The sequence below is a fragment of the Leopardus geoffroyi genome, chromosome A2 (genome assembly GCF_018350155.1).
Source record: "Leopardus geoffroyi isolate Oge1 chromosome A2, O.geoffroyi_Oge1_pat1.0, whole genome shotgun sequence".
Classification (NCBI taxonomy): domain Eukaryota; kingdom Metazoa; phylum Chordata; class Mammalia; order Carnivora; family Felidae; genus Leopardus; species Leopardus geoffroyi.
The window spans coordinates 26,476,978-26,491,383 of NC_059331.1; the positions used below are offsets into that span (position 1 = coordinate 26,476,978).

Consider the following 14,406-nt stretch of genomic DNA (forward strand, 5'->3'; position numbering starts at 1 on the left):
GGGAAGTAGGTCGGAGGTCACAAGGAGCTGGACAGGCAGGGCCTTCTAGATGGCAGGAGGGACTCTACTGAGGGCCAAGGGAGGGCTCTGTGCAGAGGCATGGTAAGACCTGCCTTAGATTTTAGCAGGATCATTTTGGCTGCTCTCTTGAGACTAGGCTGTAGGGGAAGGGCAGAAGCAGGGAGACCAGTAAGGAGGAGGCCACTGCAGTAATCCAAACGTTTTGTTTCCCACCGTGCTCCTGGCACACAGCATACTTCCTGGCACAGAGCAGGCACTCAGCAAATCCTTACTGAATGATGTGTGAATTAATGATGCCCAAGTGGTGCGTGGGCTATGTGGAGAAGATATAGAAAAACAGATCTCAGGCATTGATTGCTGCTGGAGATCCTAATCTAATTGGTTTCTAATGGGAAAGAGGAATCTGGATTTTCAGTACAGTCTGTTGGTAATGCTGGGCATCGGGGCTGGCCTTCTGTGTCAGGAATATTCTAGCTGCAAGTAACAGAGACTGACCAACAATGGCTCAAACCAAGAGTTTTCTTTTTATTTACAGTTATATTCTGGAGGAGGATGGCTGCTGGCATCGGCTTGGTGAAATGATAGGGTCAGTGTCTCTGACATTGTCTTGGCTTTTCTCTCATTGTAGCAAGATGGCTGTTGTGGCTCCAGGCATCACATCCTCAATCAAGGCAGGAAGAATGGAGGGGCGGGGAGGTGTTACCCATGTCTGCCTCTTTTATCAGAGAAACATAAGCTTTCCCAGAAGCTCCTGTAGACTTCCTCTTAAATTTCACTGGCACACCTGGTCACATGTCACCCCCCAGCTGCAAAGGAGGCTGGAACAGTGGGAATTGGGATTTACAGCCTCTACAGCGGGAGGAAGCTAGGGAGAAGGGGTTGGGACTGACCACTGGGGAGTGGACGAGGGTGTCTGCCATGGCTCCGCGGGATGACGTGGTGCTTGAGGTCCTTCTACTTCCGGGACTTTGTCTCCATGCAGCACCTCTGGGGACCAGTGAGTGGTCTCTCAGTGGACCACTGAGAGAATCCAAGCATTCTCCCCAGAGGGGCCTACTCCATCCTAGATGCTCTGTCTTTTCTTCATATGTCTGAACGGCACATAGACCACTGGTGGAGACTTCTTTGGGGAAAATGGTGGTCTTTATTTGGGGGTTTTGCTTTAGCATAGCTCTCACCTGGCAGGCATCTAAAATAGCATCACCATGTTCTCACTAAGACACTCACATTCAAGACCCTTTTAGAGCCCAGCTTACACACACGCAGACAGCATGTCTGTATTTACACTGGCCCTGGCACCCCACCCAGGAAGAAGGCTGCGTCTTTGGTCATCCTTAAACCACTCAGGTAGGAGTTAAGACCAGGATGACCCCTTTCCCACCGAATGTCCCACTTTTGGTCCAAGAATGAAATAGGATTCCTGTGGCAGCTTTTTCTGGCAGTTTTTGGGGGGGGGGGGTAGGCGAAAGGAAATGCTTTTTTAGCACTGCCCTAGCACCTTAAATGATGGATCTGCAAAGCCAGAGGCAGGGAAAAGCAGGGCTGGTTTATTCTATAAATCTTTCAGAATGGGATAGAGGCAAAAGGTTAAAACATTTGGTCTCGTATAGGGAGGGATTTTTAGGAAGAACGGGTGAGTTCACTGAGGCCGGTTTGGGTGGTAGAGACCACGTAGAGAGTGGGTGCAGAGGCTGGAAATGGGGACTCAAAGGAGCCAGTCTGTAAGAGTAGCAGTGGGGTCTTCAAACCACAGTTTGTATTTCCAGAAGCCCACTGGAAATCACTGTATATTTGCTCTCCATAGGCTTCAGGAAAAGGTAAAACAGAAACAATCTTTTTTTTTTTTTTTTTGGCCAGAATTACATCAAAACAACGTGGTAAGAAAATGCAGATTGGCAATTATATACATCTCCAGTGACAACGACAGTTATATAACCAACACAATTTGCTAGGCAAATGTCTTCCCAGGCCTGGGGTCCCTGGAATGGGGTGGGCAATAAGGAGCCCTTGGGGCTCCACAGTCAGGGTAGGGAACCCCCAGGGCAAAGGTTCATGGCAATTGGGGGGGCAGAGGTGGCTTCAGGAATGATGTTTCCAGTATTTACCAGCCCCTGGCTGCTCGAGCCTGCAGCCTAGGGGTCAGACCAGCAGCCTAGGAGCTTGTGAGACATGCAGAGTCCCAGCCCCCACCCCAGATCTACTGAGTCGGAAGCCGTATTGTAACAAGATCCCCAGTGATTTGTAGGCACAATAAAGTTTGAGAAGCACTGTTCTAGACTTCTGGGAGCAGGAAGGCTGCAGCCCTGGTTAGATGTGGTTACAAGGCCCAGGCAGGGAGGCTGCGGAGAGGAGAAAACAAAAGCATGGGTGTGGGGGAAGCTGGCAAACTCAGAAGCCTTCCTGGTTAGTACTCTTGCAACCTGGCATCACATGACCCCCAAGGCCACCTTGTGGGCTACCCTGCCCTTCATCACCGAGGACAGCTACCCTTGAACCATATTTCCCTCAGCTGGCTTTCAAGGCAGGTGTTCTGAGATGCTCTACTTAGCTGCCCCACACCTGGCTGCAGGTAAAACCCCAGTCAAGGACGTTTTCTGAGACCTGGGAGCTGGGCTGCCCAGAGAAGCAAAACGTTTTCTGAGACCTGGGGCCTGGGCAAAATGGAGGGCTGGTCAGGCCAAAGAGGTGCCTGTCTCTCCTTATTCAATTCTGCCAGAAAAATCTCCCTAGAGCTCAGAAGCCCCTTCAAGGAGAAGTGCCTTGGGAAAGTTTCCCCCGCAGTAGCTTCCTCTTGGAGCAGAAGCAGTGAGTGCTGAGAAGGAAAAGCCTGGGTCCCAGCTTTTGGTGGGCGGGAAGGAGGGCCCAGGCCCTCTGGGGCATTTTTACAAGAGCAAGCATGAACATCGCAGAAGTCCCCAGGCTTGGGGCCAGGAATGCTAGATACAGAAGGGCTGGAGGAGGGTGTGGGGGCCAGGGGTGGGCGGCGCGGGCTGGAGTTTCAACAGCCTGCTCTACAGCGCTCTCTCTTCACTGGTCAGCGTGGTGATTCTCCGCAGGTTTTCCCTGACTTTGATAAATTCGGGGGCGTGTTCCTCTTCCTTTTCTGGTGGTTTTTCCAGCTGAAGGAGAGAAGAAGCAGACGTGTGAAGTGAGTGGGGCTAGGGGAATTTCTGTTCCCCAAAACCAGTGTTTGGGCCAAGGATCCTCTCTGGGGAAACAGAACCGGGGATCAATCTTGCCACCAGCCTAGTCGCTGGAGCGACAGAGCCTGAGACTGTATTCTCCCTGTGAAGCCCAGTGCAAACTGTTTGCCTCACCTGGGCCTCAGGATGCTCATCTCTAAAATGGGAATGCCACCTGGCTCACAGGCAAGTGTGAGAATGAAATCAGGATCCGGCATGCACTAGATTGCGCTGATCAAGAAACTGAGGTTCAGAGAAGGGAAGCCACTGGCTCAAAGCCACACAGCAAAGTGCATGGCAGAGTGAGGACTCAGGCCAGCGGTGGACTGCTGGTTTCGTCCTCATTTTGTCTCATCTCCTCCCTCTCGCCAGCGGTGGCCACATGCAGACGTCCTCCCTGGGCCAGGAGACAGTCTTGTAGGAGGCTTGGGCCAGGGCTGGGTGCTCCCCACCCACCTGGTTCAGCCTCTGCTGCCGTCTCAGCAACTCCTGCTCAAAGGGGCACTGCAGCCGCTTGGCTTCTAGCTCTTCCTTCTTCTTCTTGATGAGCTGGTTCCGCCTGCGGTGCTCCAGGACTCGCTGCAGCTCCGGCTTGCTGTCCACGCCCAGGCCCCTGGTGCAGAGCGGGGAACTTGTCAGGAGACCTCAACTCCACACGCCCCCTGCCCCCAACCAGTCTCAGGGTTGCACCCGCTAGTGACACCAACCTATACCCTCCTGGCAGCCTGGGAGGTGGAACCATTCCTGGCCCATTATACAGAGATGGGAAATGCGGCTCCTAGAACTTAAGACACCTGTCCAAGTCACAGCCACAAAGGGGCTGAGCGATGAGCCCACAAAGGGGCACCCAGGCCTGTCTGACTGCAGAGACCAAGTTTTATATTATTTCTGGTTATGTTCTCAGGATAAGTGTTCTAGAGGTGGAATTCCTGGGTCAGACTCTTTTAAAAGATTTTGGATACACATTTCCATCTCCCTGTTAGGAAAGGTTATTCAATTTATACTCTGTCATCAGTGTCCGAGAGCATCTATCTCTCCCCACCATCACCATCCAGTCTTTTTGTATTTGAGAATCTGGTAGGCAAGAAATAATATCTGGTTTTCATTTGTGTGCCTCTGATTATTAGTTCTTTTGTGAACTAACTATACCTATATTTTATTCATTTTACCCTTATGGATTTATAAGTAATATGTACATGTTAATTTTTTATCTGTATTTATATTGCAGGTGTTTCCTTGATCTGTCTTTAGGCTTTTAAAAAATTGTGGTGGTGTTTGTTGACATTAAAAGGGATGACTCTAAGAAAAACATCTGGAGAAAATGCACAAGATATACTAAGGAGGAAAAAAAGAATCCACGGAGGATACACACAGCTGTAAATAGAATGAAAATCATAGCCCTAGCCAATCCCATAACAGGCCAGTAGAGGGAGCTGCAGAGATGCCGCTGCCTTCCTCCTGGTGCTAGTGAGCTGGGAGGTATTTCCCAGGCCGCCTCCACATTCCCTCAGTTACTGAGTCCTGGTCCTGCCACCTCGAGCCTGTCTCTTTCATTGCATCCCTGGCCTCCCTGCTCCACTCATGCCCCCTCTGTGGTTGTGACACCCCTGCTTGAGACCCTTTCCAGGTCAACACATCTCCTCTGACCAACCTCAAAATCTATGCTCCAAACACCCTGAGCTACTTGTGTTTCCTGTCTATTTGCACATGCCCTTCCCTTTCCTAGGAACAGACTTCCTTCCACTAGCAGACTCCCACCTCCTTGTCTGGCTGACTCCTGCCCACCCTTCAGGCTTTAGCTGAGGCATCCTCTCCTCTCTGGGGTCACCCTGGACCTCTCCTAGTTGCCTCCTCTGAGGTTCCGGGCCCATTTATGCCCCCCTCATACCACCTGGTTATGCATAAGGGCAGGACTGGGCTCTGGACGCAGTGTCTGGCACATAGTAGGTGCTCAGTAAATATAGGTGGAGGGCAGGCATGAAGTGGGTAGCTGGGAGGGAAAGCAGGGCTTTTGGGGATTACTGGGGACTAGAACTTCACGGTTTCTGCAGTGACTGTGGGGTACCCTCTGCCCTCCTCAGCCTCTAGGAGACCCAGCACTACCATTAGCCATGCTTTCCACAAGGGGCACCTCCTCAAGCCGCAGCAGGCCCACTGGGCTGAGGCAGCCGAGCTCCGTTCCTACCTTCTGTGGTTCATGAGCAGCTCTCGGTGCAGCTCCTGGTGGCTCCGGGATGCCTTCACAGGGTTCAGCAGCTTCTTGGGCTTGATGAGCTCTGGGTTCCACTCTCTGTACTCGGGCCGGGCCATCAGGCCCCCGATGTCTGCCCGCTCCCTCTGGATCTCCGAGTACATTGACGCTGTAGAGACAGGCAAGGGGGCTGGTCAGAAGAGGGTCCACAGTCTCACGCATCCCCGTGGGGCACAGTTGGAGGGCAAAGGTTTCCATGCTAGATGGACTTCAGTCATCTGCTGCCGTACTGTCACGGGCAGACTACCTGACCTTCTGAGCCTTGGTGTCCTCATTTTCAAGATGGAAATAATTGAACCTAGGCACAGGGTTCTTGGAAGGATTGGAGGTGATGTTTGCAAAGTGGGCTGTAGGGGTAAAATGATACTGGGTTACAAAATACAGGTTGACACATGCATATGTTTTTAGCCTGACTTTGGAGAAAACAATATCCTATAAAACGAATTAGGAGTTTCTGTTTTTCAGGGAGCTTTTATCAGAAAAAGAAAAAATATTTAAAAAGAGCAGTATATATTTGTTAAATTTCGATAAAGGGTAGTGATCAAAAGAACACATCGCCCCTTATTGTCCAGTTTCCCTATTCCTACTTCCAAATTCTCTGTGGAAGTGTCCATCTGTGCACGTTCTCCAGATCAAAGAGGAGAGTATGAAATCCCAGGATGGCTGTGTCTCTAATTACAAAGTGATGGTTGTCACCTTCAATGCAGATATCTGGTTTCTTGATGGCCTTACTTCTACCACAGCAGCTTAAAATTTGTCAGTTTACCTGAAATTCAGGCAGAGGGGCTCCCTCCTCTACAAGCTGGCTCTGTATCCTTGAAATGCCCAAAACCAAGCAAGCGTGTGTGCATGTGTGTGCGTGTGTGTGCATGTGAGGGGGGGGGGACAGAGACAGAGACAGAGAGACAGAGAAAGACTTCTTAAGGAAAAGTCTCAACAGGGGGCATCTGGGTGGCTCAGTTGGTTAAGCGACCAACTCTTGGTTTCGGCTCAGGTCATTCATTACCTCACAGTTCATGAGTTTGAGACTCTCATCGGGCTCTGTGCTGTTAGCACAGATCCCGCTTGGGATTCTCTCTTTCTCTCTCTGCCCCTCCCAGCTTGTTCTCTCCTCCACCACCAAATAAATAAACTTTAAAAAGCTTAAAAAAATGTCTCAATGGGATGACACATCCTGGCATGGACATCAGCTTCTTGTAGTAATTAAAGTGAAAATTGAGGCATTGGCTCTGCTCCCTTCATGAATCCTGCTTTCCTGAGGTTGGGCCTCTACTATATGCCAAGCCCTAGTAGTGTCTGGTCTGGTACCTACTAGGTACTCAGTAAATATGTTGGTAATTGACAATTAAACTTTTGAGATTGTACAGATGAGGAAACTGAGTCTCAGAGATGTTGGTCCTGGGGACCCAGTGCCTTAAGTCATGTGGTTTTCATGTGGCAATTAAGGGGAGTGTGTTCCCTCTTCACGCACAAGGCTCAGTCCCCTCTCTTGAGGACCACCATGTTGCTTAGGGATAGACCCTCAATTCTCTCTCACTGTCCCTCCCACTGGGAAGTGGATGAAAGCCATTCTCTGGTGAGTGGGGTTTTATGGACAAACAGGAGTTCTCCAAGTGAATTAGATAGGGATGGTGGTTTGTGCATATTACCTGCCTGGAAGTAGGTAATAGCTCAGTGGGGTTGGAAAATACAGGAGGAGGGGGTTTTATAGGGTGTAAATTGCAAGGCGACATGTCTGGGAGCATAGGCATCAAAGGGGAAATTATGTTTTGCGAATGGTGGCTCGCCAGACACATGTTTGGCATTTCTATTATTACCCATTTCGGGGTGCTATTCAGAGGATTAAGTGAGACCACGTTTGTTGAGGTGCTGTGTAAACTGGAAAAAGTGTTAATTGTTACAAGATATTTTGGAAGTAGCCAGATGAAGTGTCAGAGCATAAAAACATATCTGCTAATTTGTTTTCTTGAATTCACATTCTCAGAACTGTTTCTAAAATGAGAATGCTAATTAATTCCCCTTCTCTTTTTCATAAGGCTGTTTGTTTTCAGGTTATATCCTTCCCAAATCTTTGGTTTTTGAAAGTTGTGGTAGTATTTGAAAGTTAGTTAAAAATAGATACTTGACAAAATAAACAGTTGGCTGTATTAACTCCCTCATCTTTTAAAAATGTGGATGTTTTCCTTTTTTTTTTTTTAAGTAAACTCTGTGCCCAACGTGGGGCTTGAGCTCACGACCCCAAGATCAAGAATCGTATGCTGTACAGACTGAGCCAGCCAGACACCCCTAAAAGACATGGATATTTTCTCAGTCTGTGAGTTTCAGTTGTCTGGGAGCTGATGCTTTAGAACACCTTGCTCCAGATTGCAATTTGAGGAATTTTTTCCCCTTCTGCTGCCACTCCTGTTCCCAAGTCCCACCAATCCTTTATCTGAGCAGTTTTCAGCTTTACTCTTTACTTCCTGTGTCCTCAGCTCTCAGCCTATACAGGCTGTTATCACACCACACTGCTGTAGGTCCTTGACTATTCATCCTGCCTCTGTCCCTTTGTGTGCCAAGCCTTCCAGAACTCCACAATTTTCATCAGTCACACCATCTCTAAAATAACGAACTCTATTGTCTGTTACCAAAGCCATAAAGCAGGAAACAAATAAGTTGTATAACTTTAGGAAAGGAGAGGGCAAATTAATTTGCTTAAGATATCACTATTGACCCGGAATTCCCAAGTGGATTAACAGAAAAGCATTTGGAACCAATGAGAGCATTCAATAATGTGGCCAGATACAAAGTAAGTACACAAAACCAAGAGCTCCTGCATAACAGGAATGACCAGGGAGAAAGGACACAATAAAAACATTCATTTATTCTACAATATATTTTGAGTTCCTACAATGATACAGTGATAGACACTGGACACACAGAGGTGAACTAAGCAAACACCAGTTCCTGCTTTCCCAGAGTGGATATTCTATTAGGGAGGCACACAGTAAACACATACACAAACCAGTAAAAATAAATTATTGCAAATTGCCAGGAGCCCACCGAAGGAACCAGGGGGCCTGGAGAGACTAACAGGAAAACCCATCTTCAGTCAGGTGCACAGGGAGGGTCTCTCTGAGGAGGTGACATTTAAGATCTGAGGGTTGAGAAAAAGGAGGGGGGCTGTTTGGGGCAGAGGGAACAGCATGTGTGACTCATGTACCTTGAACAAGCTTGGTCTGTTCGGGGAACAAAAAAGCATAGTGTGTATGGAGTGGTGTGAGTGAGCGACAGGGAGAGTGTTTGGTGTGAGGGTGGACGGGTGGGTTCAAGTCAGGGAAAGATCGCATCTCATTCGATTTTTAAAAAGGTCATTCTCTCTGGTGTCGGGGGAGGGGGGGCGGAAACTGTCAGCAGGTTTTGGGAAATTTTTGTACGACTTCGGTTTCTTTCACTTCCAACAGGCACTCTCTGCCTTTCCCTCCTGTTAAATTCCAGAGGAAAAATATCTTATTGGCTAGGCTGAGAATCTTCACCCCATAGGTCATCAGCCAGCCAATGGGCTGGCTGCCCCCGGCTAGGCCCTACCGCAACAGCCGGGCTCTTTTAGGTTTAGTCTTTCTTAGAAGAGGGGGCCCTGCATATTATTATAGCCAGTCTTGCACCAAGGTCCAACCAGTGACCAGACCTGGCTCCAGGCTTTTTGTTTTTGTTTTTGTTTTTTTTAAGTGAAATCAGCGTTTAGCTGTGGGGGATGGTGTCTTCTTGAGGCTAGAGTAGTGTGGTGGTTCAGGCAGGGGATCCTGAAGGATGTGGCTGGTTCTTCAGAGGGGAATGCAGGCTGCGAAAACAGCTGCCTTTTCCAGTTAGTGTGCCCAGCTCCAGAAATGACACGTGTGAGATCTGTGGACACACGTGTGGGGGCCCTCCAGGGCTTAGAGAGCTGCTGAGATAGTCTGCCTGCCTTTTAGTTTAATTAAAAGAGGTCCCCCATGTAGAAGAGCCTCACGTAGGTGCTGGAACAACAGAGGCTGCTTAACAAAGCCCAGATGCTAGGCCAAGAAAATACTGGCCGCCCTGGGGGTCAGGTGGGCCTCCGGAGCTGAGGTGGGGGTCCAATCCCACGGCTGCTCTGGCCAGGTCTCTCAGGTAGCTGGGATCCTGAGAGATCAGAGACTTTCAGGGAAGTGGCCATGATGGGGCAGAGTGTTAGAGACTTTCAGGGAAGTGGCCATGATGGGGCAGAGTGTTAGGTGGTCTCTGAAAAGACAGAGATGAATACCCAAAGGAAGAGGAACAGGCTAATGGAGAAGAAAGTTAAATGGCTAGTGAATATCTTTCAGTGGTTGTCAAAGAAATGCAGAATGAAGCTTAGGTGTATGGACACTGAAGCCTTGTGGACCTGGATTTGGATGTTGGCTCTACCTCTTCTTAGCCTTGGCGGAGTTTACCTCTCCTCTGCAGCAGGAGTCCACAAACTAAGCGTTTGGACCAAATTCAACTGCTGGAACACAGCCATGCCCACTCGATACTTACTGTCTATATGGCTGCTTTCTGCTACAAGAGCAGAGTCCAGAAGCTGCAACAGCTGCTCTTGTTTAGCACCCTTCTTCATGACGTTGTTGCAAAATAAATGAGGGGATACATGCATGGTGCTTGGCGAGTGCCTAGCACAGAGTTGAGGATTCAGTAAGTGCTGCTTATCTGGGCAGCGAAATACAGCAAGGCAGGTTGTGCACTGTGCGACTCTAGGGCCTCACTCCTGTAAATTAAAATAGGAATGGAGCCCCCAGAATTGCACAGGGTGGCCATCCCATTAGTTGTTATCAACGATTACTGCTAATAAATCCCAGTCCAAGTCTTGGATGGAGCTTTCTCATCCTCTTTAAAAACTGCACTGATTCAATCAGTGGCTCTTAACCCTGGCTGCATATGGGCATCACTAGAGGAAGTTATATATATAGTGATGAAGTTTATATATATATATATATATATATATATATAAACTTCATCACATCTTTATATATATATAAAATAAATATATATATAAAATAAACTTTATATACAAAATAAATACACTTAAATATATATTTATTTTGTTTTATTTATTATATTATATATAATATAATAAATATATTATATTTTTGTATTTATTATAAGTTTATTTATTTTGAAACAGAGAGAAGGGGGAGAGAGAATTCCAAGCAGGCTCCACGCTGTCAGTGCAGAGCCTGATGCAGGGCTCATCTCACAAACCGTGAGATCATGATCTGAGCCAAAAATCAAGAGTTGGACGCTTAACCAACTGAGCCACCCAGACACCCTCATCAGGGGAAGTTTTAAAGATACCAATGCCTGGGGGCACCTGGATGGCTTAGTTGGGTTAAACGTCCAACTTCGGCTCAGGTCATGATCTCACAGTTTGTGAGTTCGAGCCCCGCATCAGGCTCTGTGCTATCATTTCAGAGCCTGGAGCCAGCTTCAGATTCTGTGTCTCCTTCTCTCTCTTCCCCTTCCCCACTTATGCTCTGTCTCTCTCTGTCTCCCCAAAAATGAATAAATGTTAAAAAAAAAGATACCAATGCGTGAGTTGCACCCCAGGGATTCCAATTTAATTGGCCTGGGAGGCAGCTTGGCCTTTGGTATTATAAAAAGCTCCCCAAGTGATTCCAGTAGTCAACCATCTTTGTAAACTGTGGAGTTAAAAAAAAAAAAAAATCAATGTTCGCTTTGGCGTGAATGATTTCAGCTGACTGACTGACCTCGTTATCAAGGGTAGGTCTGGTTAAGGTCATAGTTCTTAGCAGCTGTGTGACCTTGGATGGGTCTTTGAACTCGAGGACCCTCCTCCTCTGTAAAATCATGATGCTGTGAAGACTGGCTGAGCTGGGCAGGGGCAGATGCACCCAGTAGGTGACAGTTAAATTGAGTGTCTTGCATGACCACAAGATGGGCAAGTAATTCTTGCTTACTCCTCAGACTATGGGACTGACTTCATCCCTGGGGGCAGGGTGGAGCGGGTAGTAATAGGTCAGGGGAGAAATGGGGAGCTTCTCCCTGGTTCTTCCCTGGTTCTTCTGATAACCCAAGAGGTCCCACAGCTTTCCCCCACGGGCTCTGTGGACACCAGCCCCACACCAGGCAAGGCTCAACTGGCATCACTCACTACTCCCAGGGTGAGCTCAGCAACCTCTGGGGCGTGCCTGGCTAATGTTAGCATGGTGGCTTTGAAATCAAGCAATGGTGCCCACCCTGACCACGGAAGAGCAACGAGGAGAGACTGAAGGGAAGTGACAGCGATGGAGACTTAGTTCCTAGGTCATCCTGAGACCTGCAGCACACTAAACTGTTGAAGGCTTTAATGTCCTCTTCTTCTGCCTCTCTGCCCTTGTGGCTCTGGTTCTGTCTCTGATGGCATCAGTTATAACAAATGACATGTGAGCCACTAAAGCAGCACAGTTAAGGCAATGTTTTGGTGGAGACAGACTGGGTTTGAATCACGGAGGCTCCCCTTACTTGCTGTGTGACCTTGGGAAAATACCTTAACCTCTCTGAGCCTCTGTTCAGTGGGGGAGAATGGCAATACCTACTCGTGGGGCTGTTTCGAGGGTGAAGTGATGTCATGTGCATAATGTGGTTGGCCCACGTCTGGCAGAGGGATGCTCACAGAAGGCAAACTGTGGCTCTCCTTTCCTGAGGGAAGCTGTGATCAGCAAACATTTGGTGAGGGCTCATTCACCTGCATCTGGACCTCATCATTGCCCCGGGAGGCAGTCAGCGGTACTGTGCTATTGTTCCCATTTTGTAGATAGGAAAACTGAGGCTGAAAGAGGCCAAGCTACTTGTCTCAAGATACACAGAATAAATGGCAAAGATGGGACCTTTAGACTCCAAATTCAGTGCTTTTTCTCCCATGCTCTGTGTTGTCATCCAGGTGCAAAGTGTCTTTCAGTTAACAAAGCAGGTTTACATCCCTTTTCCCTTTCTGGATACTCAAGAAACCCAATGAAGAGGCAGTGTGAGCCCACTTTATAGATGAGAAAATGGAGGCCTGCTAACTGGAGAACTCCTAGCCCAAATGAAATACAAACTTACTGGGGGAGCCCCAGCCCGGTCCTAGCAGCTTTGAGCTGGAGCCAGAATGCACAGGTCTGTCTGCCCAGGGGCTGGTCTTTGTTTAGGAGGGGACTAGGGGTGTTGGTCAGTCTTCACTCCTCCACCCGCCCTCCCCGCACTCTGGTTCCTCATTACCATTCAGAACACACCTGGGGCCTTCTTGGTTCAACATTTCAAGAGGTGGAAGGACAGAGGAGAACTTTTTAAATAACCACTGGCAAAGGAGAAAGAGGCATTCAGTGAGAATGATAAGCCTGGCCACTAGAGTTCCCAGCCCTTCCTGCTCTTTTCCCTCCCAAGAGGGAAAGTGCCCATTTGTATTTCACCAGTCAGCGACCAAAGAACAGTGTTTATGGGAGCCACCTCCAGATCCACCAGAAGCCTGTGGCTGATGCCTAGAATCAGAGCTACTTGTCCATTCGGATGCAATCTCCCCACCCCACGGGAAAATGGCTCAAAAGTCCTAAACATCTTGCCTTGGGTCCACTGTGACCTAGTTTGCGAGGAGAAGATCTGGGTGGGCATTCAGGGTTTTGAGTCAATTCCATAGTGGAGTCTAGAGCTGGCCATGGAAGGTCCTTAGCAAGGTTGGTGCAGTGTGTTATGCAAGGAAAAAGTGTCAGCAGACCAGATATTCCTGCTAGCCCATCAGTGCACGACACCAGCCATTCCACTTGGAATACGCCTCCAGGGGGACGATCTGGCAGGTACTTACCATCAGCAGAGCTAAGAGCCACTCAGGATCCAAGCCACTGAAGACACAGGTACCCCGTGCTGCCTCACAGCAGCGGTGTGTGTGTGTGTGGGGGGGGGGGGGGACCAGCCAGGTTTGGCAGCATTTCCAAAAACTGATACACTGTAGCCCCTGATTTCCAGCAATCTCAGACTTGCCTCTTTTGCAAAGTGCTAAAGCCAAGTTCCCCGGAAAGGCAGGCAGTTCACATGTTAACGTGCACCATGTGTCACATACCCTGCTAAGCCCCTCACAGCCATATCTCATAACATTCTCACCACAGACTGAGGAGGCGGGTACTATTGTTACCCCTTTTCATAGATGAAGAAATTGAGGCTGGGAGGGGCCATCTAATTTCCCCAAATCACACAGCCAGTAAACGAAGGAGCTAGAATCTAAGCCTAGAGCCGTCTGATGCCAAGACGTGTCTTCTCTCACTTGTGCCCTGCAGCACTCTGGCCTTTTGTCTTTCAGTAATGAGGAGGATTAAAACTGCTCTACCATGTGGTATTGGTCTTGGGTGGGGGACACAGGCCGGGACCCAAGCTCAGACAGCTCAGCTCCCCTGACAGGCTGCTCCACAGCCCTCCTTCCCTTGCACCTCCTCCCACACTGCACCCAGCTCGACAGCCCGTGAAACAGAAGAGAGATGGTCTTACTTCTCAGTTGCGTCTTCAGGAAGGGACCTCGGGAGCAGTGTGGCTCGGTCCCTCGCTCCACTGGGAAGTCCCAGGCTAGCATGGAGGGCCGCCTCTGAAGGGCGGTTCTTAAACCCCTGGGGATTGCAGGCGGCTGCAACGTGCCAACAAGCGAGTGAGGCAGCTTTGCATTCCTGTTTATTCTGGTATCAATAAAAAGGAACTGTTACTATAGTAACAGATATTTCACTTGGTGCGTGGCCACTTCCACAATGCGGAACACCGTGGCCAAGCCACACGCTCCAGAGGCACAAATAAATACCTATTTTGTCAGACTGCTGAGGAGTAAGGGACATGCCAAGCTTTGTCTGAGCTAGGCGGCTCTCAGAGAGGCATTTCCCTTGTTCCTAATGGGAGGGTCAGCAAGAATGCATTCCAGCACTTGGCCCGGGGAGGGAGGGAGGGCCAAGCTTCCTGCTGCAGTGG

At 48.9% G+C, this 14,406-nt stretch overlaps 1 protein-coding gene and 1 long non-coding RNA gene across 5 annotated transcripts in view; one reads left to right on the plus strand and one right to left on the minus strand.

Moving 5' to 3' along the window:
* The window catches only part of LOC123605805, a 114,669-nt gene that overhangs the window by 40,161 nt on the left and 60,102 nt on the right, over positions 1-14,406 (plus strand). The gene's annotated exons all lie outside the window — the stretch shown is intronic.
* Positions 527-14,406, minus strand: part of FAM107A (family with sequence similarity 107 member A) — a 54,277-nt gene continuing 40,397 nt past the window's right edge. For 2 of the 3 annotated variants that reach the window (XM_045493395.1, XM_045493397.1), the window contains 3 exons: positions 5,389-5,563; positions 3,660-3,816; positions 527-3,140 (listed from right to left, as the gene is read on the minus strand). In XM_045493395.1, coding sequence (XP_045349351.1) covers positions 3,033-3,140; positions 3,660-3,816; positions 5,389-5,563 — 440 coding nt within the window. In that variant the 3' untranslated portion in view covers positions 527-3,032. Of the gene's footprint in view, positions 3,141-3,659; positions 3,817-5,388; positions 5,564-13,941; positions 14,109-14,406 lie in introns of those variants that run through there. The other variant, XM_045493396.1, reaches the window with a different exon arrangement.